This window comes from Dermatophagoides farinae, chromosome 7 (genome assembly GCF_024713945.1).
Source record: "Dermatophagoides farinae isolate YC_2012a chromosome 7, ASM2471394v1, whole genome shotgun sequence".
In the NCBI taxonomy this organism is placed as follows: domain Eukaryota; kingdom Metazoa; phylum Arthropoda; class Arachnida; order Sarcoptiformes; family Pyroglyphidae; genus Dermatophagoides; species Dermatophagoides farinae.
This window is the reverse complement of record NC_134683.1, coordinates 1,501,488-1,525,895: the sequence shown is the minus strand read 5'-3', so window position 1 is coordinate 1,525,895 and position 24,408 is coordinate 1,501,488. Positions and strand designations below refer to the sequence as shown.

Sequence of the window (24,408 nt, the reverse complement as noted above, 5' to 3'; positions counted from 1 at the left end):
TGGCCATCGTTTAAATTCATTTTGTTTTCATTTTTTTTTCTGGGTTACCACTACGTTTTTTTTCTTCTTCTTTATCTTTCAAATTGATTCAAAACCATATTTATTCTGTATTTTTTTTCACAGCGGAAAAAAATAACTACGCAACTTATGATCATCGAATGATGGCTGGCAGCAGCAGCAGCAGTAGCAGTAGTTACACAACATAGGAATTTATTTCGAACACAGCGACGTAGTAGTGTTTTCATTGATTATCATCATCAACATCAAAATTCTAGGCTTTTGCAAGTCACGTTCTTGATTTATTTTTTTTTCGTTTTCGTAGCTGATATTCTTGTGTACTTTTTGTAATGGAGAAAACCAAAAAAAAAAAAAAAACATGCGTATGAGTTTCGAGCTTATTTTTGTGTTTCTTGTTTCTTGTTTCTGCCAAAAAAAAAAAAAAAAAAAAAAAAACAGAATCATTCATTTCACATTGTCCTGTTTCATCTCATCAAATAATATATAAATGATGATGATGATGGTGGTCAAATTGAATGAATGAATGAAAGTAAAAAACGAAAATTTCTTTACCAAAACTTTTCTCTGAATGGACCAAAAATTCTTTTCTCTCTCTCTCTCTCTCTGTTATATCATTCACGGAAGAATACACTTACTGGCCCATTAGTAAATTAAAACAACGCATTCAAAACACAAAACACACTCTGCAGCGAGAGAGCGAAAAATATTCCAAACAAAAAACAAACAAAATCGATTCGTTTGTTCTTCGATTCATCATCAATCAATGGTATTTTTTTTTTGTAATGTGCGTGTGTGTGTGTGTGTGTGATAAAAATTTTTGTTTTCAAAAATTCCAAATAAAAAAAATCACTGCTTACTATATTAGTGCCATTCATTCATTGATATTTTTTTCATTTCATCCAATATTAAATTGTGCTATCATCATCCACATCATCCACATCATTATCAACGAAAATCAATTCATGATATCAATCAATCCATAAACAATTACAATATATATCGATCGACATAAGAGGAGTAAAAAAAAAGAAAAATAAACTATTCAATCACAAATCAATTTTTTTTTCCAGATATCAAAAAATAAATCACCATTGAAAGAAAATAATTATGTTGGGTATGTATGAATAAATAAATGTCAAATCATTAACCAACCCCCTTTGCCCTTGGCATTGGCCTTGATATTCTTGATTTTGTATGATATATGATGATTATAAATCTATTATTATATTCAATGTCAAAATCTAAATGATCATGATGATCATGATGATGATTTAGTGAATTTTTGTACATTTGTCGATCTATATGGTTGTTGTACACACACACACACACACACACACACACACACACACACACACACATATATATATTAATTAATGACTAGTGTGTCTGTGTTCTGTTGATTTTTTTCTCTACTTTTGAAAATCAAGTTCATTTTTTAAATTTCATTCTCGGTTGTTTGTTTTTGTTTGTTTGTTTGAATGTATGAATGAGGAAATCATTTCCTTCTTTTGTATATAACACACAACAACAGGCCGCTACATTCAACAAATTATGCGCATCAAATAATCATCATCATCATCATATATATGCTGAATATATTTAAATGAATTTTTTTTTTCATTCGTTCGTTTTCTGATTTTCTGTTTTTTTCTGTTTTTTAGTTTTTTTTTTTATTTTACAAAAATATTTGTGCATGGCTGGATGTATAGTTTTTATCATCAGTCATCAGTGTATATTATGACGTGCTGTAAACCAAAACATTGAAACTTGATCATTGTCCAATTCAATTATTAGTTTTTTATGGAAATTTTTTTTTTGATTTTGATTTTGTTTGTTTGTAAATTAATTGATTTTATTATGTGAATATATTTGTTTTACATATTTGCATATTGTACAAAATTATTATTATTATCTAATCAAGGTGAGTTTTATTATTTTGATTGTATTAGCTAGAGAAATAGCCAATCAATCAATCAATCAATCAATCAATCAATCGATTGATTTGATTGATTGATTAATCGATCAAATTATATATGTGATTAACGTTATTGTGTGTTAACATATGTCTTTTTTTTACCTCATCCGTGTTATTCTGTTAAATGAATGAACGAAAAAAAAATCTATGAATCGACCATAACAAAAATATTGAGCAACTTTTTTCTCTCTCTCTCTCTCACACACACACTAGAAACTCTCATCATCAGATTTTCCAGGAATAATAAAACTATGCCAAGAATTGAATTGAATTGAATGCAATTCCTTTTATATGTTCCAAAAATGTAATTAGAATTTTCTTCTCTCTCACACACACACACACACAAACAACAATAACAGCAGAATGAAATGAACGATAATTATTCTTTCTCTTTTTCAGTGTGGCCGTTTCCAAGGTCTATACACATGTTTCTGTTTCTGTTCCATTATTTTATTATTGAATTCTATATTCTTATTCCATAATGACAATTCTACCATTATGACGATTTTTCTTTCGTCCATTTCATTCACATTAATTAATGGCCATTTTTTTCTGTGTAGTTGTGTAGCAACCATGATGGATTTTTTTTTTTGCATTATTTATAGCTTTTTTTCTGAACAAATCGGAATTAAAATCAAATTTGATTTTTTTCAAATTGAAAAATTCTTGATATTATTCTATACATTCAATATAGTAGATACATAAACAATCAAAGTATTGAACTCTCTCTGTGTGTGTGTGTGTGTATTGCGTTCGCGTTTCATCAACATTGAATGTTATTTTCGGCTAATTATTGCATCATCATTTCCTATGACGTAATAACCAGGCAGATTTGTTTTGTTTTATTCATTTTGCTCAATATTCTTGTTTGGTGGTCATCATCAATGGAATCTATGAATATTTCGTCTGATTTGTTGTTGTTGTTGTTTTTTGTTTTGTTTTGTAAATTCTTGAACAACAACAACAACAACAACAAAAAACATCTGAAATGAAATGAAAAACGAACATTGAATAAACAATTCACCTTGACGAGGATTAACAGAAGACAAAAAAAGTACATTATTTTTAGTAACAACAACAATCATCGATGACTGAAGAAGAGAGATTGTCATCATCATCGTCATCATCATCATTTTTTTTTTTTGAACTAAATTTTTGTAGACGATCATCATTTTTTTCATTGTCGTCAATGGTGAAACAAAAAACGACTGTCTTTTTTTTGTTGGTTGAAACAAGAGTGTCATACATATATACAAAATCATCATCTTGTGTGCTCGTGCGATTGTGATTTTTCAAGAAAATGAATACGACGACAACGACAAAAAAAAAAATTCAAGAGAAAATTTTTTGATTTTCATCATCAATTCAAACAGATGTGTGTGTGTGTGTGAGTGAGTGTATGAAATATAAACCTGAAAGTTTGTCATCACATGAATAAATTGTAATTCTAGAAAAGAATTTCATTTGAAGAATTTTAACGATTCCAGATGTTTTATGTAGTGGGGCCATTGATTCCGTTTTTGCTTAATATAATAATTGACATTGATTGATTTTAATCAATTTTCATGGTCATTTTTTTTCCTTTATTTATGATAATTGAATCAAAATTCATTTTTTTTTCTCTCCATTGGCAAACATTAATCATTTTTCATCGTTCATCATCATTTGATATATTGATTATTGATTGTTAATTTGTACAATTCAATAGTGCGGCAATCCTAAACCTTCTAATATTTTTGTACATGCGAATATCACTGGAAGTTTATGAGAGAGAGAGAGAGAGAAAAAAATCAATTTGACCTTCTACAGTACATAAAGCAAAAAAAAACAAAAACAAAAAAAAATTTCTACCAGTTCAATTCGATATTTTCACCCGGACATCTGGGATTTAATGTGATGATGATGGATCGAATATTATTGATTGAATGGTTGAGAGAGAGAAAAAAAAAAGTCAGCCAGTTAGTCGGCATTTGAATAATTCGATAAATGTTTTGTCAAATGTTTTTTTCCATCACCATTGTATTGTGGTGATAAACTGTGTGTGTGTGTTTGTGTCTGTTTTCAAGAAGATGAAAATCTATCCTGTAAAAAAAAATTTTTTGAAAAAAGTTTTTTTTTCTGCTGGAAAAAACCCCATTTATGTATATATTCAATTTTATGACAGTGATAATGATGATGATGATGATAAATTCACATAATTTATTAGAATGATATGGTATATCCTCCTTAATCATTCGATTTTTGATATTCTAATAATTACAAACAATAATAATGTACGCACATACACACACACACACACGCCTCTCATTGATGATCAAATCATCTGGTCATCATGTGATCATCATCATCATCAGTATCGATGTATTGAAATCAATCAATTCATTGCTTCTTATCTGGTATTGGGTTCTTTTTTTTCGCTCTCTCTCTCTCTCACTCACTGGTTGTTCTGTCTGGCATTTTGTTCAATTTATTCATTTCCGAATATGGTTAATTTGATGATAACAGTAATAAATTGATTGATTGATTAATGTTTCGGGTTCGGTATATATTATCATCATGATCATGATACGATCATGTTTTTTAGTTGTATGATAATTGGATCGGTTTTTTTCTATCTCTTTCTCTCTCTCTCTCTCTCTCTAATAATCATTTTGCAGGGGTGTTTTAGAGGTTTTTAATTTCATTTTTTTTCTCGTGGTGATTCCTATTTGTTTGTTTGTTTGTTTTTTCGTTTTCATAGGCCAACGGATTTTTTTTTTGTGTGTGTATGTGGGAATGAGAGAATGGAGCATTTGGATTCGATTTTTAATAAGGATTATTTGTTTTGTTTGTTTATTATTCTCATTTCAAGTGGATTTCCATCTCTCATCATTAATCATAATAACAAATGTTAAATAAACTGAATGAATAATGAGATTTGTTGCCATCAACAACAACAACAACAACAAATAAATAAATAAATATATTATGCGTAGGCGTTGTCCATGATTTTGATCAAAAAAAAGTGATGATGTTTGAGGGTCGTTTCTCAGGTGATTTTTTATTTCTATTTTTTTTTCACTGTTTTTCACACTATATTTATGCCATTATGTGATTGCACAACCATACTTGGGTAGAAATCGAATCAAATATTTATATTCGAATATTTATTTTCACTATGTTGATTGATTGATGATATACTATGATGTTAACTTGAAAGAAATGAAAAATGTCGCTATTCACTTATTCATTCATTTATGATATTTGATATAATGATGATGATGATGATGATAATATCATATATATCGAAAAAAAATCAGTAAAATGGTAATAAGAAGATATTTTTCTTTTTTTTTTTGTTTATTTGATTTTCAATTTTCGAATTTCTATTTCTTTATTTATTCATAATGTATTTGTGTGTGTGTGTGTGTGTGTGTAATCAATGCTATGGCTATGACGACAAATATTGATGATGATGATGATGATGATGATAGTCTTGATTATAAATGCTCAAGGATTTTCATCAATCAACTTCAAATCATCATTTTCATCATACCATACATTTCCATGATACATACATACATAACAACATTATTATTATTATTGACTTTAGTCATTTGATTAATTTTGAATTAATCAATCAAATTCAATTTGTTTTTTATCCTTACTCTTATATACTCTCAATCATCACTTTTACCATGTATGATTGTGTTTGTGTGTCTGTCTGTCTGTCTGTCTGTCTGTTTTTCATTCGTTTTTATCTTTTTTTTTAATCTCCTATCAGTAAACTCCCCCTTCCTAAAAAAAATAATCCATCCATTTTTATACGTTTACAAAAAGTTTGCCTTTATATACAACCCGTTTCTATTCAAATTAAATCATTCATAACATTTTTTTTTTTCTCTTTCTGTTTTTTGTGGTGTTTGTTTTGTCGTTTGTTCTTACAATTCTTTTTTTTTTGTTGTTTTGTTTTCCCACTGTATAGAAATCAGCATGCAAAACATAACCAGTTTGGAATCGAATGCTGGCCTTTTGGCCAGATATATGGCCCTTCGACAACCGGAAAATGTTGTACAAGCAATGTACGTTTGGATCGATGGTCAACAAGGTCTTCGTGCTAAAACACGAACATTGAATTTTGTTCCGAAATCATCATCCGAATTGCCTATTTGGAATTTCGATGGCTCCTCTACCTATCAATCAGAAGGTTCAAATGCCGATGTTTATCTATTTCCGGTACAAGTCTATAGTGATCCATTTCGTGGTGGCAATAATAAATTGGTTCTTTGTGAAACAATCCGTTATGATAAAACACCGACGCCCTCAAATACTAGACATACATGTAATGCTGTCATGGATATGGCTGCTGATCAAGAACCATGGTTCGGTATTGAACAAGAATATTCACTTTTGGATGGTACCGATCGTAACAAGCCATTAGGTTGGCCAACAGGTGGTTTCCCTGGACCACAAGGTCCATATTATTGTGGTGTTGGTGCTAATCGTGTATTTGGAAGAGATATTGTTGAAGCACATTATCGAGCATGTATGTATTCTGGTGTTAAGATTGCCGGTGAAAATGCCGAAGTAATGCCATCGCAATGGGAATTCCAGGTAAAACCGATTTCTTGATTTTGATTTTCGTGATTTTCATAATTTTTTTTTATCAAAATATAGGTCGGTCCATGCAAAGGCATCTCGATTGGTGATGATCTATGGATGGCACGTTTCTTGTTACACCGTGTTGCCGAAGATTTTCATGTTGCCGTTACATTTGATCCGAAATTAATTCCAGGTGATTGGAATGGTGCTGGTGCTCACACGAATTTCTCAACCAAAGCTATGCGTGAAAAAGGTGGTTTGGCTGAGATTGAAGCCGCATGTAAACGATTGGAAAAGAATCATGCCAAACATATTGTCAAATATGATCCAAGTGGCGGTGCTGATAATGCACGTCGTTTGACCGGTAAACATGAGACCAGTTCGATGGATAAATTCACTTACGGTGTTGCTAATCGTGGTGCATCTGTTCGTATCCCAAGACAAGTTGCCGATGATGGTTATGGTTATTTGGAAGATCGACGACCAGCATCCAATATGGATCCATATGTTGTATGCGAACAATTGGTACGAACAATTTGCCTGAATGAATAGACCATTTTTTTTTTTTTTTGATGCAAACACCATACAAAAAACAAACAACATAACTACTTCCATAATAATAATAATAATAAAATAATCATGATAAATAATAATAATCTAAACAACAAAAAAGCCAATTCCAAAACGACTAATAATGAAAATATGGAACAAAGCAAAAAAAACAAAAAACTTTTTCTAATCCCTTATATATTCGATCGATCGATTGATTGATTGATTAATTGCATCATCATCATCATCATCATCACATCTGTTTATCTGTTTTAATTGGCTGTAATTATCATTTTTTCTTCTTGTTAATCAACTATTACAATTGTTTACACCAAAACTAATAGCGAAAAAAAAAATCGAATCATGTTTTTGCTGAATTTTTCTCATCATTCATTCATTCATTCATTCATTTACACACAAAGGGGGTTTGTTGTATCCAAAAAAAAAACCGAAGAGAACTTTATTTTTATTATAAAAAATTGTGATGTTGGATAGCTCGTTATTGAGTAGTTTATTGATTTTATTATATATTGAATTTTAATTTTGTTCTTTTTTTTCGTTTGTTTGTTTGTTTGTTTGTTATTACTCAAAACACACACACACACACACACAAAATGATGCCTAGTTAATGATGAAATACACATTACATCACTATATATATAGTGATTATATTTGTTGATTATTATTCTGATATAATGATGGATTGAACTTTTTTTTTCTCTCTATAGATTTTCAAAAAAAAAAAAAAAAAAAAAAAACAAACAAACAAAACATTCGTGATTCATTATGATTGATGAACCGGAAAATTTTTTTCTGAAAATTTTTCTGATAAAATTTCTTTTGATTGTTTTCTTCTTGTTTTTTTCTGTGTTTGTTTTCTTGTATGCGTGCTCGTGAATACATATGTTAAGTTTACCGGGTAACCGGAAATTGATACGTAGTTACCTGGGTAACTGATGATGATCAAAAATCATCATCATTAGTTTATGATACTGGATCAAAGAAGACCGCAATTTTTGTTGCCAATGTTTTTCTGTTGCTGTTGGTGCTGTTGTCGTCGTCAAATCAACAATCAAATGTAAGCAATCATCAATGAATTTTATGATCATCACATCTAATTATGATTCATTGGATTTTTTTTTATCCAATTTGTTTTCAACATTATTGTTGTTTTGTTTGTCATTCGTAAACGATCCATGATTTGTGGTTTTTTTTTTGTTGATTTGAAACAACAAAAACGAAAAACGAAAAAAAATGGTTGCAAAAACACGTGGTGATCCAGTTGATTATGCATATCGTTATCAACATGATGCACAAGATGCACGTACAGCTGAATATCGTTTTGTTAAATATTTTAATCTTGTAATGGCAATCGCATATCTAGTATCATCGGTATGGATTTTTATTTTCATTTTCGAACAAGCTGATTGGGAATACAATCTAACGTATGAGAATGCTCGTCGATATTCTGCGGTCACTACATGGAAATGGTGGACAGTTACATCGGTCATAGTGGCCGATCTACTTGGTTTAATGTTTATTGTACGTGGTATTCATGCTGAAAATCAATATCAATTGATTACATTATCAATATTGTCATATGTGTTTGCCGTATGGGGACTGGCTAATGTATATCTACGTGGTTCAATTGTTTGTTTTGTATTTCCATTTGCTGTGGCCACATTATCCGTTATTCAATTTTTAATGCAACGTGAAGAGGATAAAGAATTCAAGATTAGCCAAGAATTACGTATAAGACGTGAACCAAAACCAACAATGGAAACATTTCTAGATGATCATGAACGTGCATTGGAAAAACTTTAAGGGAAACAACAACAACAACAACAAAAAATTTTGTAAACAACAACAAAAAAAATTTTTTTTGATTTCTGTTCGAAATAAAGAATTAAAAATTGATTTATTCGATGAAATTTAATCATTTTTTAATTCACCGAAAAAATCAACAAATTTCCATATAAATACAATGCCGCAAAATTGTAAATTTTTCAATTCTTTTTTTTTGTTTTTTGTTTTTTGTTTGTTTGTGTTTATTAGTTGTTATTTTTTTTTCTCGAAAAAGTTTTTGTTTGTTTCCATATCGAATTTTTGTGAATTTTTCAATCGAAAAAAGAAAAAAGTAGAAAAAGCTAGAGAAGAGCAATGGCACGAACATCACGTAAAAGTTCAAATCGTCAAATGGCCGATTCAGGTGCAGCAAAAATTGGTTTTATTGGTGCAGGTAAAATTACTCAAGCAATCATTCAAGGTCTAGTGAAATATGGACGTGTTGAACCACAACGTATTCATGTATCGGCACCTAGTACAACGAATACTGATCATCTTAAAGAGGAATATAAAGGCTTGAAAACAACTAAACGAAATATTGATATATTTGGTCGTTATGATTGTGATATCATTTTCATTTGTGTTAATCCACAAGTAATTCGTAATCTTTATCGTATTGGTGGTACACAACCGGCTGCATTGACAACAAATTTCATTCCAAATATGCGTCATCCAGCATATGTTTTATCCGTTGTGTTTGGATTTACAACCGATCAGATTAAACTTTGTTTATTGAATCCAGAAGATCCGGCAAAATATACGATAAAATTTCATCGTTGTGTTATTAGTCCATCGGTTGCATTTGGTGCTGGTAATTGTTATTTTGATGTTGAACCCGATAGTACAAATCTAGCTGAACCAGTACGTGATTTACTTTCACGGGTATCAAAATTGGAATATCTTTCAGCAGATATGATGGATATTTGCTGCATTATTGCTGGTGCTGGAATTGCATTTGTATGTATTTTTCTTGATTTTTTTTTCACTGAAATCTCTTAATAATGGTTTTTTTTCCTAGTCTCTTGAATTTCTAAAAGCAATGTCTGATGGTGGTGTTAAATTAGGAATGGCAAGAAATAATGCAACAAAATTGACAGCTAAAATGATCTCTTCAGTTGCACAAACATTATTTTCATCGGGAAAGAATTCTGATTTTTTAAAAGATGAAGCATGTAGTCCATCCGGCGGTGCTGTCTATGGCCTAATGACATTGGAAAAGGGTAAAGTTCATTCATGTATTTGTAGTGCTGTGGATGCAGCATTTCAACGTGCAAATCAAATGGCCACAACCGGAACTACTGATTGATTAATGAATTAGAATCGAATGTGAATTCTAATTGGTTGTATGTGTGCATGTGTGTGTGTTGTTGATTGAAATTTTTTTTTTTTTTTTTGAATTAAAATTTTTGTTCGAAAGTTCAATTGTGTTTTTTTTTCTTTGCAAAGAGATTTTATTAGTAAAATTGAAAAAAATTAATAATTTTATAATAATAATATCGATAACGATAATATTGAAAACAATCAGAATTCGAATGAATCGATAAAATCGAATTTTATATCAGTAAACTAATTTTTTTGGCTGTTCCCATGTAAAATCATCACGACCAAAATGTCCATATGCACCGATTTGATCATAGATTGGTGCATGTAGATTCAATTCCTTAATAATCATTCCGGGACGAAGATCGAAATTATTCTTAACAATTTGTAATAATTCTTTTGTTGATTTTTTTCCAGTACCATAATCCATGATTGTAATTGAAATTGGTTGAGCAACGCCGATTGCATATGAAATCTAGATGTTTTTTTTGGGAAAAAAGGCAATAGTTAGTTATTCTTAAATTGCTGGTACACACACACACACATACCTGAACCAAACATCGACTACATAGACCAGCTTTGACCAAGCTTTTAGCCACCCATCTTGCAGCATAAGCAGCTGAACGATCCACTTTGGATGGATCTTTACCGCTGAATGCACCACCACCATGTGCACCCCAACCACCATATGTATCGACAATAATTTTACGGCCAGTTAAACCAGCGTCACTGTATGGACCACCAAGAATAAAATTACCACATGGATTAATGTAATAACGTGTTTTCTCGTCCAATAATCGTTCCGGAATGACAGATTTGATGATTTTATCTTTTACTTCACGTCGTAATTCATCTAAACCAATTTTTTCTGAATGTTGTGTTGACACTACGACCGTATGAACACGTGTTGGAATTGTTCGACCATTGATAATATGATATTCACATGTAACCTGTGATTTAGAATCAGGTCGTGCCCACCACAGATCACCTGATCGTCGTAATTCGGCTAATTTTGCATTAATTTGATGTGCAAGTACAACGGTCAATGGCATACATTCTTCTGTTTCATTGGTTGCATAACCAAACATTATACCTTGATCACCGGCACCAATATCCTCTTCGGAACGTTCATAATGAACACCAGATGCAATTTCTGATGATTGTTGTTCAATGGCTACCAATACATTACAGGTTTTATAATCGAAACCTTTTTCACTTGAATCATAACCAATACGTTTTACTGTTTGTCGTACAACATCCTGATAATCAATATGTGCTGATGATGTTATTTCACCAAAAACCATAATCATTCCGGTTTTTGTGATTGTTTCACATGCAACTTTTGCATTTGGATCTAATCGCAAGAATGCACTCAATACAGCATCACTAATTTGATCACACATTTTATCTATAAACAAAACAGAAAAAGGTTAGAGGTTATATATCGTACGCGAATTATTATCATTACTAACCTGGATGTCCTTCACCAACCGATTCAGATGTGAATAGAAACACTTCTTCCGGTTGTTGATGATTATTATTCGAATCGACCATAATATTAATGTTACCATCATCATGACCATTGGTAATTGGTGTATTGGAATCACCATGATCACCATTTGATGATTGTTGTTGTTGTTGTTGTTGTTCTGCAATCGACATTTTCTTCAAAAAAATAGATACTTTGTGGCAGTTTTAATCAATGAATGAATGAAAAATTTGAAAATCACTCAAAATTTGTTTTTATTGTAAATTCCAAAGTGATGAAAAATGTAAATTCCCCACCAAAAAAAAAAACAACAACAACAACAATCAAAGAATTGAAATAAATTCGAAATTTCTAGAACTCAAATGATTCGTGTGTTGATGTGAAAAATGAAATCGGCTACAATGACGACCTAAAAAAAATGATGGACAAAAAAAATTGATATATCCACATGTTCAATTTTCGATGAATTTTCACATTTTTATATCCAAGATTCGTATCGATTTTGATAAAGAACAAAAAAAAAGTATGGTTCGATTTTTTTTCCCAAATTCCTCCCACACATTCATTCACACTATAGTCCATTCAATCAATGATTGATATGTAATCAAAGAAAGATTTTTATCAATTTTTTTTCTATCAAATCTTTAAAACAAAACAAAAAAAAAAGCTAAAAGAAAAAAAACATACGATTTTTTTTCCGTTGTTGATAGGCAATCACCACCAAATTTCATCATTTTATTCGAATCACAAATGTATGATAAAGTCCAAATTCCAAAATCAATACCATGAAAACCAATAACCATCTGTCTATAAGGACAAGAAAAAATATTAATTTGAACTCTTTCCGATACGTTTTTTCTCTCTGCTTTGATGAATGAAACATACGAATTTCAAACTTCGAACACTTGTGTGTAGTAAACATTCATTCATCATTTACTTTATGGTTCGCGCCATTTCTTTTTTATGCTAAGTCATTGTATAAAGATCAGTGAAAATGTGTGGAAAAAAAATGGTTCATTTTAAAATAAACGAACAAAAAAAAAATAAAGACTTTGTTCGATGATAAAATGGCATCCAAATGGTATGTTGACAAAATAAATTCCAGAAAAATCATCAATGATGATGATGATGATAAAAATAAATTCAATTAAAATGATGGATACCATTCAATGTTTTTTTGTTTTGTTTATCTGTGAATGAAAAAAATGTACAACATATGTTCTTGACCCAGGATTTGACCTCGAAATAAAACAAATGAATGGATGATGTTTTCCTTATGTCAATCATCGTCATCATCAATCAGCGCTGATGATCCATATATAAAAATTGATTGGTCGAAATCGAAAATAAAAAGAAAAAAAAATATTTGGTCGTTTTCCAAATTCATAATCGTTGTTTTTTATCATCATCATCATCATCATCATCATCATGGTGATCTCTCATTTTCTCTGATCGACACGTTTCAGGCACATTTTTGGCTCGATGAAATATATTTTCTTTAGTCATTTTTTTTCCATTTGTTTGTTTGTCTATCAATTTACATCAATGATGATGATGATGATGATGATAATGATAATGATTTGAATTTTAAAAAAAGAGTGAGAGAGAGAGAAAATCAAATTGAACCGGAATTGGAAATAATCAATTTATTACAATCGACTCATAAATCAGCAAATTTTATTTTACTAAATTAAATCTAATCATAACACGCATTTGATGTGAATCGTTTTTTTTTTTTTTTTTGCTTTTCTGGTGAATATCAAATCTCAGTGATAAACTATTTCTAAAAAAAAAAATTTATGCAATTTATCAATACAAAACCAAATGGCTGTCATGTTGTATGTTTATAAATGAACATGAAAAATTCCAAATAAAGCAAAAGAAACTGTAAAAGATAGAAAATAAAAAAAAATCCAAATGTAAATTTAAAATATATTCTATTATAAAACCAATTATTCTTACCATTACAAATTCTTGAATGGTAATCAATCCTAATTTACCATATGTAAAGCCATATTTATTTTTCGTATGAAATGCTTGGCCATAATTTGATAGTTTAACCAATATGGGCAATCGTTTTTGCATGAATCGATGTGAATGAATCAATTGTTTAATGAATAGAATGGATGAATCTTGAAATTTACTATTACAAATGGCAAACATTAAATGAAAAACAAAAAGACCTAATAATTGTTGTGTAATCATTGTGATTATGAATAGATTGGAAAATCCTTCAACAGTGCCTGAAATAGTGATTAAAATCAAATAACAATTGACTGGAATGTTTAGGATTAAGAATTCTAGTAATGCTTCAGAATATACACGGCCAGAACAAAGTAAACGTAAATTTTCTGTATTAAAATGTTGAAATAATATCAATTTTCGTGGCATCATTTTCATTTGTTTATAATCATCAATCAATAATTGTTCTGTTTGCCAAACATTTATATAGAATATAATCAAGTATGACAATACACATGTGGCCATTAATGTATTACAATATGCACAGAATATTATTGATAATTCAAACATTTTCCAATATAAAAACATTATAATCATTGTCATGTAACGATATAAATTGCCAATAATTTCAATATCAATGGTGGGTAAATAATTCCAATTATTATAAATGAATATTAATGTTGTTAAATCCATCATTAATATTGTCAAATCTGTGTGTGTATGTGTAGAATAAATAGAATCAATCAATAGTGGATAGTAATATTATATATTCAATAATTATACTTACTGAGCATGATGATAAATGATACAAATGAATTAATAACCTTTTGTGTCATATTTCTAACAACAATGGATGCCATTTTCAATCGATAACGATATGGTGGATGAAAATATTTTTGATTATTATTAAATAATACATTATTCAATATGGTTATGGCTGGATTTGCATAATAAAGTCTATGATGAAATGAAATTGATTTCAATAATAACATGCTAGCAAATAAACTGGCAATACGATCCAAATGCATGATAGCTATTAAGTTGCCATTTACATAATGGCCAATAAAATCTCTTTGAGTAAAGAAATTTTCATATGTATTTTTTATTATAGCAACGATTAAAGTTAATTGAATCAATCCGATAGTTGAACAAATGTGACAATTTCGATGTTGATGACATGATGATGATGATGATGATGATGATGATGATTTCAATAATGTTGTTGTCCATTCAAAATGAAATTGTTTACCAATTGAATTATGAATAATTTTTTGTTTACATTCTCTACCATCAATGTATGAATTGAAATATTTTTTCAAAAAATCCATCCTTTCACATAGTATGAATGGATAAAGGATTTTAGTCATATTCGTAAATACCATTCTTATGGAGAAGATATTATCACGTATGATCACCATAATCATGGTGATCATATCCATAATTTTTCCATTTGCCATCGTTTGAAATTACAAAAAAAAAAATTCAATTCTCTTCCAAAGAGCTAGTTGTTTATCAAATGAAGAAATTATTCCAAATGATGATGATCGAATGTATCGAAAAACATAAAAAAACAATTTAAATGGAAAATCATCGAATAGGGACGAAATAGGGACAAAACTCTGGTTTTATGATGAAAAATCAACTAATGAAAATTCTCCGGTAATGAGGAAACGAAGAAAACTATTGTTGTCGTTTTTTTCAACTGTGTATTTTCACCGGAAAAAAAATGTTCATATCTTTGAAAACATATTTTTTTTTGATCGATTTATTGTTTCTAAAATGATCAAAAAAAAAAAAGAAATAAAAAATTTCCATCATAACTATATAAAAATCAATCATCAAGAAAGACAATAAAAAAACTTGTCAAAAAGTTTTCTAACTAAAAAAAAAAAAAATATTAAGTACACACAGAAAAAGTAAATTTATTCCGCGCTTCATGGATATAGAATACAAAGAATGACAATAATAATGATAATCAATAAGAAACAAAAAACGATTCATCAAATACAAAAAAAAAACTAATGATGATCATCATGATGATAATTAGGCCAGATGATTACATAAAAACATTCATTATCATTATTATTATTATTGAATATTTCGAAACATTAATTATAGAATCAAGAAAAAGTTGACATTGAAATAATGAGTTTTGTTGTTGATGATGATGTTATTCATTCGATCGATCTAAATAAATTTTTTTTTTCGTAAAAAAAAAACGACAAAAACCAAACGCACTGAAAAATGTTCTTTTTTTCGATCAATTTTTCCACCCCATTTTTAGATTACGAAACATCTTCATCATTTGGTGATAGATCCAAAAAAAAAAAACGTAAATCAAACGTATGTAATACTTGTGTTATTACTCTAAATTCTCATAACACACATTTTCTGATCATTTTCATATATTTGTAAATAAACACCTGAATGAATGAATGAAATGAAAAACCCAAGAACCTGTTTCTGTGTTGTTGTTGTTTTCGTATTCATTACTATGTCGTAGAAGCATTGAATCCTTCAAATGATAATCATGAATAAATGATGTTAAACAACAGGGAGCCATACGATTGAGCCACGTTCATCTTCGAAAAAGAGAAAGAGAAAGAGAGAGAGACATAAACAAACCTATATTGGCTATTAAAGGATTTTGAATGGCAAGCGAATGAAAAAAAAAATGTTATTCCAAATGTTCTAGATGATTTAATTGGATTCATAGGTACGTGGGTTTTTTTTTCTTGTACACTACGGTTATTATTATTATTGCATTTTAAATGTCAATTTTTATTCTTCTTCTTCTTTTTCTTCCAGTTGCCAGTTTCGAGTTCATTTACCTGTATGCACAGTTATCCGGTACTTGCGTATTATATTTTTCACTTTATTCTCATATACTTTATCAAATAATTCATTTGAATTTGTCTGAACAAATACCATCATGGATCATCATCATCATCATCATTAATAACGAAAATTGGAAGAATTTTGTTTTGTTTATTTATTTTTTTCGTTTGTTACATGCTGCTACATTTTTTGTTTGTTTGCTTGCAGTTATCGTCGATTACCGCCTTATGTCATAATAGTAATAAAAAAAATACGGTTGATGACATTATACGTTTTTTTTTGTTCAAAAACAAAAATCAAGTCCAACGCCCTTTTTTTCGACAATCGACTTGCTTGAATGAATATTTTTTTTTTTTTTGCTGTTGCTATTTTCTCAAACATTCAATGATCAATGATGATGATGATGATGATGATGATTCATAAGAAAAAATGAGAACAACTACATAATATAAACCTGATTGTTGTTATTCAGGTTGAACTTTGTGGTGGTGTATGCAAACAAACAAAACAAAACAAAACAAAACCAAAAAAAAAAAATCGTATTTTCATCGTTTTTCATTCATCGTAATTTTAATGATCGAAAATCTATAGAATTATCATGTTGCCATTCAAAATGAATCCATACCATTTAAGTCGTTATATAAAATTTTCATTGATCATCACAATATTCTTGTTCCTATTATATACGGTGATTGAATTATTGATTATAAAACAATATTATATCCGACGTTATGTTGAATTACATTATCAATATGAAAATAATTTACATTCAATTAGTAATGATGTCCATTATCATCATCATCATGATGATGATGATGAAGGAATTCTCATACCAACAAATGTGGATGAAGAAATTCCCATCGAAGAAATGATAATACCGATTAACACTACTGATAATACTGTGGTAGCTGCTGGAAATCAAACAACAAAACAACAACAACGTATGCCGAAAGCTGAAGCACAAATTCTACCTGATGATATTCCAGATGAATCATTTGAAAATCCAAATCTAACAATGGAATCAGATATGACACATTCCTTTGGCGATACAACAGTGAATAATAATCAAGTTAAAGTATTATCCATGACAATTGTGGCCGGAATTATTCTCGTTGAAATTCTTTACTGTGTAATATATGTTTACATTATTGAACAGGAACGTTTTTGTCCCATTTTTTGTTTTGCCATACTAACATTTGTATCATTATTATTACGTTTACGGCAATTTATTTTCGAAAATAATGACGAATTTGAATGGTTTAAATATCGTTCCCTTACGAATGCAGAACGTTTTCATCATGAAATCAAAAAAATGGATGCTGAACAATTATTAGATTGGATGACAAAAACCGATCTAATCGAAGTTATTATTAGTTTTATTGAAACCATATTGGTATTTATTTACACATTATTATTACGACGATATCCAGCTAGAATTCATGGACATCCATATGTTCAATATCAACAACAACAACAACAACAACAACAACAATTGAATGGTCAACAAAATAATCATCATCCTGTTGATCATGTTCGAATCATACCAAATGGTCATGCAATCGAAATGAATGAATTGTCCAATACAGACGGAACTGATACATCGATGAATGATCAACGACAAATAAATGTTGATAATAATAATGATGATGATGATAATGGTAATCAACGATTATTGTCAACAAATGGCCAGAATGATCATAGTAATCGTATTGCAACAACAATTGTGATGAGCCAAAGTTGTGCTCGAAATTCATTGATTCCATGAATCTATTTCTTTCAACATTCCGTTTCTAACAAGAATCTTTGAATCTTATTTACTCCCACATTTATTGTAAATTTTAGTCACATTTTATCCACTTTAGCTTTCAACAATTGTTTTCGTTTGTTTTGTTTTTTTTTTCGGTTTTTTTTTGAATTTTTTCCCCAATAAAATGACTATATTCCCGCCACCTATTGGCAAATAATAGAAAATTCAATGTTATATTTAGAATTACTGTTGACAGATGGCGTAAAATGCAATTTTTTTCATTTAATAAATCTGATTTGTGTTAACAATTTTGTATTCATTGATTAACGATTAAAGGCAAAAAAAAAATTTTTTTTTTTACCATTGTGATAATCGATGTATAATGAATAATCATCATTTATATTCAATGCTAATGATTATATTGCGTAAATCAAAATAAAAGATTACAAATGTTTTATCTCTGTGTATGTGTGTGTGTGTGTGGAAATCATTTTTCGTGGATCATTAACATCATCAGCATACATTCACAAATGTTTTATATAACGTTATTATTAATTTCGGTTCAAAAAACAATAATGATTTTGACATCACAAACAACAACAACAAGAATAACCAAAATTCCGAAAACAATCAAATGAAATTGGTCATCAACAATATCAACGATTATCTAGCCAAAAAAATATCGAACAAAAAAAAAAATAACTTCAACGACACACATTCGAACTTGAATGTCCATTTGTAATTAGATTGCTTCGTGTGTGTGTGTGTATGCGAAACAATCAAAACAAACAAACAGACAAACATTCCAATGTCTGTATGTCATCAAAATCGAAGCCCAAAGAAAAAAAATGTCGCCGCTCATCTATCTAATTTGATTTATTCTTTTTATATAATTCAATTATACAATGATCAAGTGGAGATGGAAGAATATCCAGAAAAAAAAAAAAGATTCGGGTCAAAATTCTTGGCATCTAAATATGAAATCGTAAGTTTTTTTTTAAATGACATGGATTCCAAATTCCAAATTCTATACCAATACACGATAACAGGAGAAAAAAATGAATTTCATTAAATTTTTCGTTTTTTTTTCTTTTTTTCTTAACTAATAGAATCATCAGAAGAGAAAAAAAAAGTTTATGAAACAGATTTTTCTCATTATGTTTTGGACTCATTTTTTTCAATGTTGTTGTTGGAATTGGAAATAAAGGAAAAGAAAAGAAAAGAAAAACATTTCTCATCTGTAAGAGAAAGTGAAAAAGTCATTTATTGAAATTGATCAACTTGCTCGTATCATCATCATCATCATCATCATCATCGTTATTATAATCATCATCATCATCATCATCATCATCAACAAAATCAAAGATCGATATTTTCAGCTAAATGACATTGTATTTGTTCGATTCTGTATTGTTAGCATTCAATTTTGTTTCATCAATTCATTATATGGTGAACAATCGCTTAATTGATTAATACAACACATTCGGAGTATCGTAGAATAATAATAATGACCGAATAGTGAACGCGACCATTGGTCGATATTTATACATGTGGCACGAATACAACGACGACCCTATAGATTTACAATGAGTAGAATGAACACCACATCAAGTAAGTAATCGGTTTTTTTCTCGTCGCTTCCTTGTTCTCGATTTTTTTTTCTTTCTTAAGATTCTCAGTTGTTTCGGAAATTAATTGTTGAGACATTATTCAACATCTCTTTTGGTCATATAGATCCATGATGATAAACCATGTGTGTGTGTGTTGCAGGATTTTGACTTGACTTCTTGAATCTCAAATTTTGGTCCTCGAGCCATATTTCAACCATAACGACAAAGATGGACATCAGTGGATAAATGTTTTTTTTTTGTTGTTGAAACGTGAACAAAAGAAGAATATATTCATTTCAAATCTGGGAGAAAAAAATATCTTGAACAAATCTTGACATGAATACAATGTGTATAGAATTGAATCCAATGTTCGACAATTCTTGATTCTTCAATTCAATTCAATCGTCAGCCTGTCATTTGAAATCAAAATCATCACACACACACACACACACAATGAATCGAAATCGAAACCAGTGGGAAAAAAATCGATTTAATTTATCGGAAATATATATCTACACTACAACAATGGCGGCGAAAAAAGAATTTTTTCTCTTTCTGTTACACAACAACAAAAAAAAATCACAGTAAACTATTTTTACTTTGTCTGCCGGAACTACTGAACCTACTCAAATGTTGTTCACAAATGTTTTTGATCAATCGAAGTTTCATTCTATATATATAATACATACACACAAATTGGTTATATTTTTGTAGTTGTCGATTTTGTTTTTTGTTGTTGATCTTGTTATTCTTTTCCTTATGTTGTTGTCGTTAATCGTTTGTTGAAACCATTCCATTTCATTTCAGATTTTTTTTTATTTGGAAACTTTCCACACGGATCAATGTTGGTGGAAATGAGACAAAAAAAATCAAGCTGTGTGTGTGTGTGTGTTTGTTGAATTTCATATTTTTTTCCGATTTTAAACACACACACACAAGCAATTTTGGTACATCATTCGAAAACAAAACAAATCTGGCAAGAATGTTTCCAACAACATTCGTCTATGATCATTATCATTTGTAATAAATGTCGAATTTAAGAAAATACAAACAGACACACACACACACACATAGATAGATAGAGAATTTGTATTCAATTCTCGATTCTAGCTATAACCCGAAAAAAAATAAAATGAAATAAAATACAGAATCAGGAATTTTGTTTTTTCGTTCGTTGAAAACAATTGTTTCTTCTTTTTTTTTTTTTTTTTTTTTTTTTTGGTGAATATTGATTTTGAACTTTAAACTCTGGTTGCGGTGGTGGTGGTGGTGGAACATCCTAAATCTTGTTTGTTGTTTCTGAATCAATTTGTATCTGAATGTTTGATAATGATGATGATGATGATGATTACGAGAATGAAATCATCAAATAAACATCAGCAATAATGTCATCATGATCTTTGATGACTTTTTGGTTGTTGTCGTTGTTGTTGTCGTTGTTGTTGTTGTTGACAAGAATGACAAAACGATAGAATCAGAAAAAAAATTGCTGAATGTTTAAAACAGACCAAAAAAAAAAAAATTCTTTCTCTGCTCGAATGACCAAAGTTGAGATTTTTTTTTGCCCTATGATATGGAAACTGTCGAAATGTCAGAAATTCATTTGAAATGAAATGAAAAACTTTCAACTTTATTACAGAATGAGAAAGTTTTTGGAAATTTTTTCCGTTTCACTTTTATCGGAAGTTCATTTCCACTACACACACACACACATCATTTTAATGGCCAATCCATCATTATCATTGAATAATAATAATAATAATGTTTCGACATTTTATTGATTTAGTGGTCAGAATTCTGACCACAAGCACAAGATTGAAGTAGATTAAATGTTTCTTTTCATGCCCTAGTCATATGTTTTTTTTTTGTTTTTTTTGGTTCCGAGTTTTTTTCCTCTCTGGTTTCTCCGGCACATTTGAAGAATTTTATACTTTAAAATTCTCTGAAAGCTTTTAAGTGTTCTTTCTTCTTGCAGTTTTGAGTTCAATGAGTGTCGAGACAAAAAAAAAACCATAATTTTTTTTTGAGCCATTTGAAACATTTCACACTTTTCCTATCGAAATGAAACAGAAAAAAAATGATGACGATTGAAATTAAATTCAAATTTAAAAATCAACGAACCGAACACCAGAAAAAAAGCGATGATAACATGTAACCGGAAAACAATGTGTGTCTGTGTGTGTGTGTGTGAAAACATTAAGAATGATGGTGATCTTTTGTTTTGAAAAAGTTTCTGGTTAGAAAATTCAAAGTTGTGAAAAATCTTTTTATTTTGTTTTTAATTGAAAACATAATGAATGATGATGATGATTCATAAATGATGATCATCATCCTCATCAACATGGTAATAATATTTGTCCGTGAAAAAAAGTTTTTTTTTCAAACAAAAAAAAAACGAATTTGTTCTGATTATATATGGCCAAAAAAAGCAGATTCTAAAATCACAGAAAAATTCTTTGCATGGCTTGCTTGTTTGTCGTGTACAACAACAACATTATCCATCGCCTTCATCATCATGATCATGATCAACGACAATGACAATGGCAATGATGATGACAACAAGAATTATGATAATGTATAAAATGTCTCAATTCTTTTTATTGGAACGAAATTTTTTTTTCTAGTTGAAAATGAAAATCTTTTGGATCGTTTTCAGTAACAACAATATAACGTCGACAACTACAACAACAACAATAACAACGACAACGACAACGACAACCAAGTCGATGGTTTTTCCTTTTTCTTCTGGATGATGATGATGATGATGAGCACTCATCAATCATTCCGGTTTTTTTTTGCTGGCGCAATGTTCGGGAATGTTTTTTCCCCGATTCGCGATTCTCGTCAACAAATGCAACTACAGCAACAGTAGCAACAAAAAAAAATCACTACCAACGACGAAGAAGAATCTTCGACAAGAATCGTTCATCGTTGTTGCTGTTGTCGATTTATTCTTTTTTTTTTGGTTTGTGTTTGTTATTGATTTACAATTCAATCCATAGATCATCGTTGTTGTTCCTTTTTTTTCGTTGTTGTTGTTGTTGTTGATCAAGAAATTGATGCATCCAGAAGAAAGAAAAAAAACACATGTATCATTTTTTATTGTTTGCTTATACAAGACGAAGAATTTTGGTCGACTATAAACCAGATTCGTTTTGTGGATACTGGTAATTTTTTTTTCTGTTCACTGAAAAAAAAACTGTTTGTTGAATTTTCTATGTATGTATCTGTGTGTCTCATTGTGAATTTCTGATCGACCCAGAACAACAAAAAAAAAAAAAAAACAACCCGTACTATCAAATGGTGATGATATCGATTGAAATCATTTCAATATCAAAATCCAATGTGTGTGTGTGTGTGTGTGGGCGTCATTTATGCATAAGAATAATCGACGCATCATTATTTGCGCATCTAATCATTGATTGGTTGAATTATTAGCAAAGAATTTTTTGAATCATCATCATCATCATAACAACAATGAAAATTGTATCGATTAAAAATGATGAAATTGAATCAATTTCGTTACATTTGTATGATGATTTCATTGATAATATTCATTTACAACAATCATTGGTCATTTTTTTCTTGTGTCCATTGTTCCGGAATCAGTTTTGAAAGAATTGGCTTTACAATTCTTTTCTTTGTTGTTGCTGTTGTTGTTGTTGTTGTTGTTGATGATGTGATTCATTCAACTATTCGCTTCGTTTGTCAAAATGTCGTTTCTGTCCTACACTTATCATCATCATCATCATCATCATCATCAATGATCATTGTAGTTGTTGCCGTTGTTGTCTTCAACAATCTTGTCGACAATCTTTTCTTATCATCTACACACAAGCACATAACGACTACGAAAGATGAAATCCATTTTCAGTTTGTTTCAGTTCCTTTTTTTTGGTCATTTTGTAGTTTTTTCGTCTCTTACTTATTCACTATGATTTCACAGTTGAGAAGAGAATTTCTGATTCTTTCTTTTGTGACAAATGATGAAAAAAAAAATAGAAAATAGAAAATAGAAAACTGAATCGTTGCACAGTCACAAACAATAATGTTGGATAATAAATTATTGAAGAATTTTTTTTTTGTTTTATGAATTTAATTCTGGAACAAAAAAATTGAAAAATTTTTTGTGATGACATTTTTTTCACAGTGTAACGAATATTCCGTTCCATGTCGACATGCAAACATGAACAGACATGGACATTTTATTTTATAACCATGTAGATCCGGTTATTGAATCTTTTTTTGCTGTTGTTGTTGTTGTTGCTGTTGTTTCGACAAGATCAAAATTCATCATCATTAATCGAACGCAATTAATTAATTATAAACATCATCATCATCATCAATGTTCTGTGTGTGTGTGTGTGTGCATGTGGATGACAAAAAATTTTTTTTTTTCGCCTTTCAAATTCCATCGGTTCGATTCAATAAATTTTAATTTTGTTTTTGAAAATATCCAAAAAAAAAAAAAAAA

General features: G+C 29.6%; 6 protein-coding genes across 9 annotated transcripts; 4 read left to right on the top strand and 2 right to left on the bottom strand.

Moving 5' to 3' along the window:
- Positions 1–454: 454 nt before the first annotated feature.
- On the top strand, positions 455–7,675 carry Gs2 (glutamine synthetase 2). 3 transcript variants are annotated; one of them, XM_047060994.2, is made up of 3 exons: positions 455–1,132; positions 5,958–6,586; positions 6,650–7,675. In XM_047060994.2, exons 1-3 carry the CDS (start codon positions 1,126–1,128, stop codon positions 7,124–7,126), a joined length of 1,113 nt encoding a protein of 370 aa, XP_046916950.1. In that variant the 5' UTR covers positions 455–1,125; the 3' UTR covers positions 7,127–7,675. The 3 variants fall into 3 exon arrangements, with proteins under 3 accessions (XP_046916950.1, XP_046916954.1, XP_046916953.1); XM_047060998.2 differs by lacking the exon at positions 455–1,132 and adding an exon at positions 1,556–1,939; XM_047060997.2 differs by lacking the exon at positions 455–1,132 and adding an exon at positions 5,513–5,672.
- A 127-nt stretch (positions 7,676–7,802) lies between these two features.
- LOC124497338 (uncharacterized) lies at positions 7,803–9,102 on the top strand. 2 transcript variants are annotated; one of them, XM_047061004.2, is made up of 2 exons: positions 7,803–8,201; positions 8,406–9,102. In XM_047061004.2, the coding sequence occupies exon 2, from the start codon at positions 8,489–8,491 to the stop codon at positions 8,945–8,947; it is 459 nt and encodes a 152-aa protein (XP_046916960.1). In that variant the 5' UTR covers positions 7,803–8,201; positions 8,406–8,488; the 3' UTR covers positions 8,948–9,102. The 2 variants fall into 2 exon arrangements, with proteins under 2 accessions (XP_046916960.1, XP_046916959.1); XM_047061003.2 differs by lacking the exon at positions 7,803–8,201 and having other exon boundaries at positions 8,238–9,102.
- A 33-nt stretch (positions 9,103–9,135) lies between these two features.
- LOC124497336 (pyrroline-5-carboxylate reductase 3) lies at positions 9,136–10,384 on the top strand. Its single transcript, XM_047061001.2, has 2 exons — positions 9,136–9,925; positions 9,987–10,384. The coding sequence occupies exons 1-2, from the start codon at positions 9,284–9,286 to the stop codon at positions 10,272–10,274; spliced, it is 930 nt and encodes a 309-aa protein (XP_046916957.1). The 5' UTR covers positions 9,136–9,283; the 3' UTR covers positions 10,275–10,384.
- An 11-nt stretch (positions 10,385–10,395) lies between these two features.
- On the bottom strand, positions 10,396–12,231 carry LOC124497331 (S-adenosylmethionine synthase). Its single transcript, XM_047060992.2, has 3 exons — positions 11,761–12,231; positions 10,837–11,696; positions 10,396–10,763 (listed from the first exon to the last, which is right to left on the bottom strand). The coding sequence occupies exons 1-3, from the start codon at positions 11,948–11,950 to the stop codon at positions 10,527–10,529; spliced, it is 1,287 nt and encodes a 428-aa protein (XP_046916948.1). The 5' UTR covers positions 11,951–12,231; the 3' UTR covers positions 10,396–10,526.
- A 1,299-nt stretch (positions 12,232–13,530) lies between these two features.
- Positions 13,531–14,940, bottom strand: LOC124497337 (uncharacterized). The gene is made up of 3 exons (XM_047061002.2): positions 14,527–14,940; positions 13,740–14,449; positions 13,531–13,662 (listed from the first exon to the last, which is right to left on the bottom strand). Exons 1-3 carry the CDS (start codon positions 14,765–14,767, stop codon positions 13,609–13,611), a joined length of 1,005 nt encoding a protein of 334 aa, XP_046916958.2. The 5' UTR covers positions 14,768–14,940; the 3' UTR covers positions 13,531–13,608.
- Positions 14,941–15,778: 838 nt separating this feature from the next.
- On the top strand, positions 15,779–18,548 carry LOC124497333 (uncharacterized). Its single transcript, XM_075732830.1, has 2 exons — positions 15,779–16,455; positions 16,548–18,548. The coding sequence occupies exon 2, from the start codon at positions 17,176–17,178 to the stop codon at positions 18,340–18,342; it is 1,167 nt and encodes a 388-aa protein (XP_075588945.1). The 5' UTR covers positions 15,779–16,455; positions 16,548–17,175; the 3' UTR covers positions 18,343–18,548.
- The last annotated feature ends 5,860 nt before the right edge of the window (positions 18,549–24,408 follow it).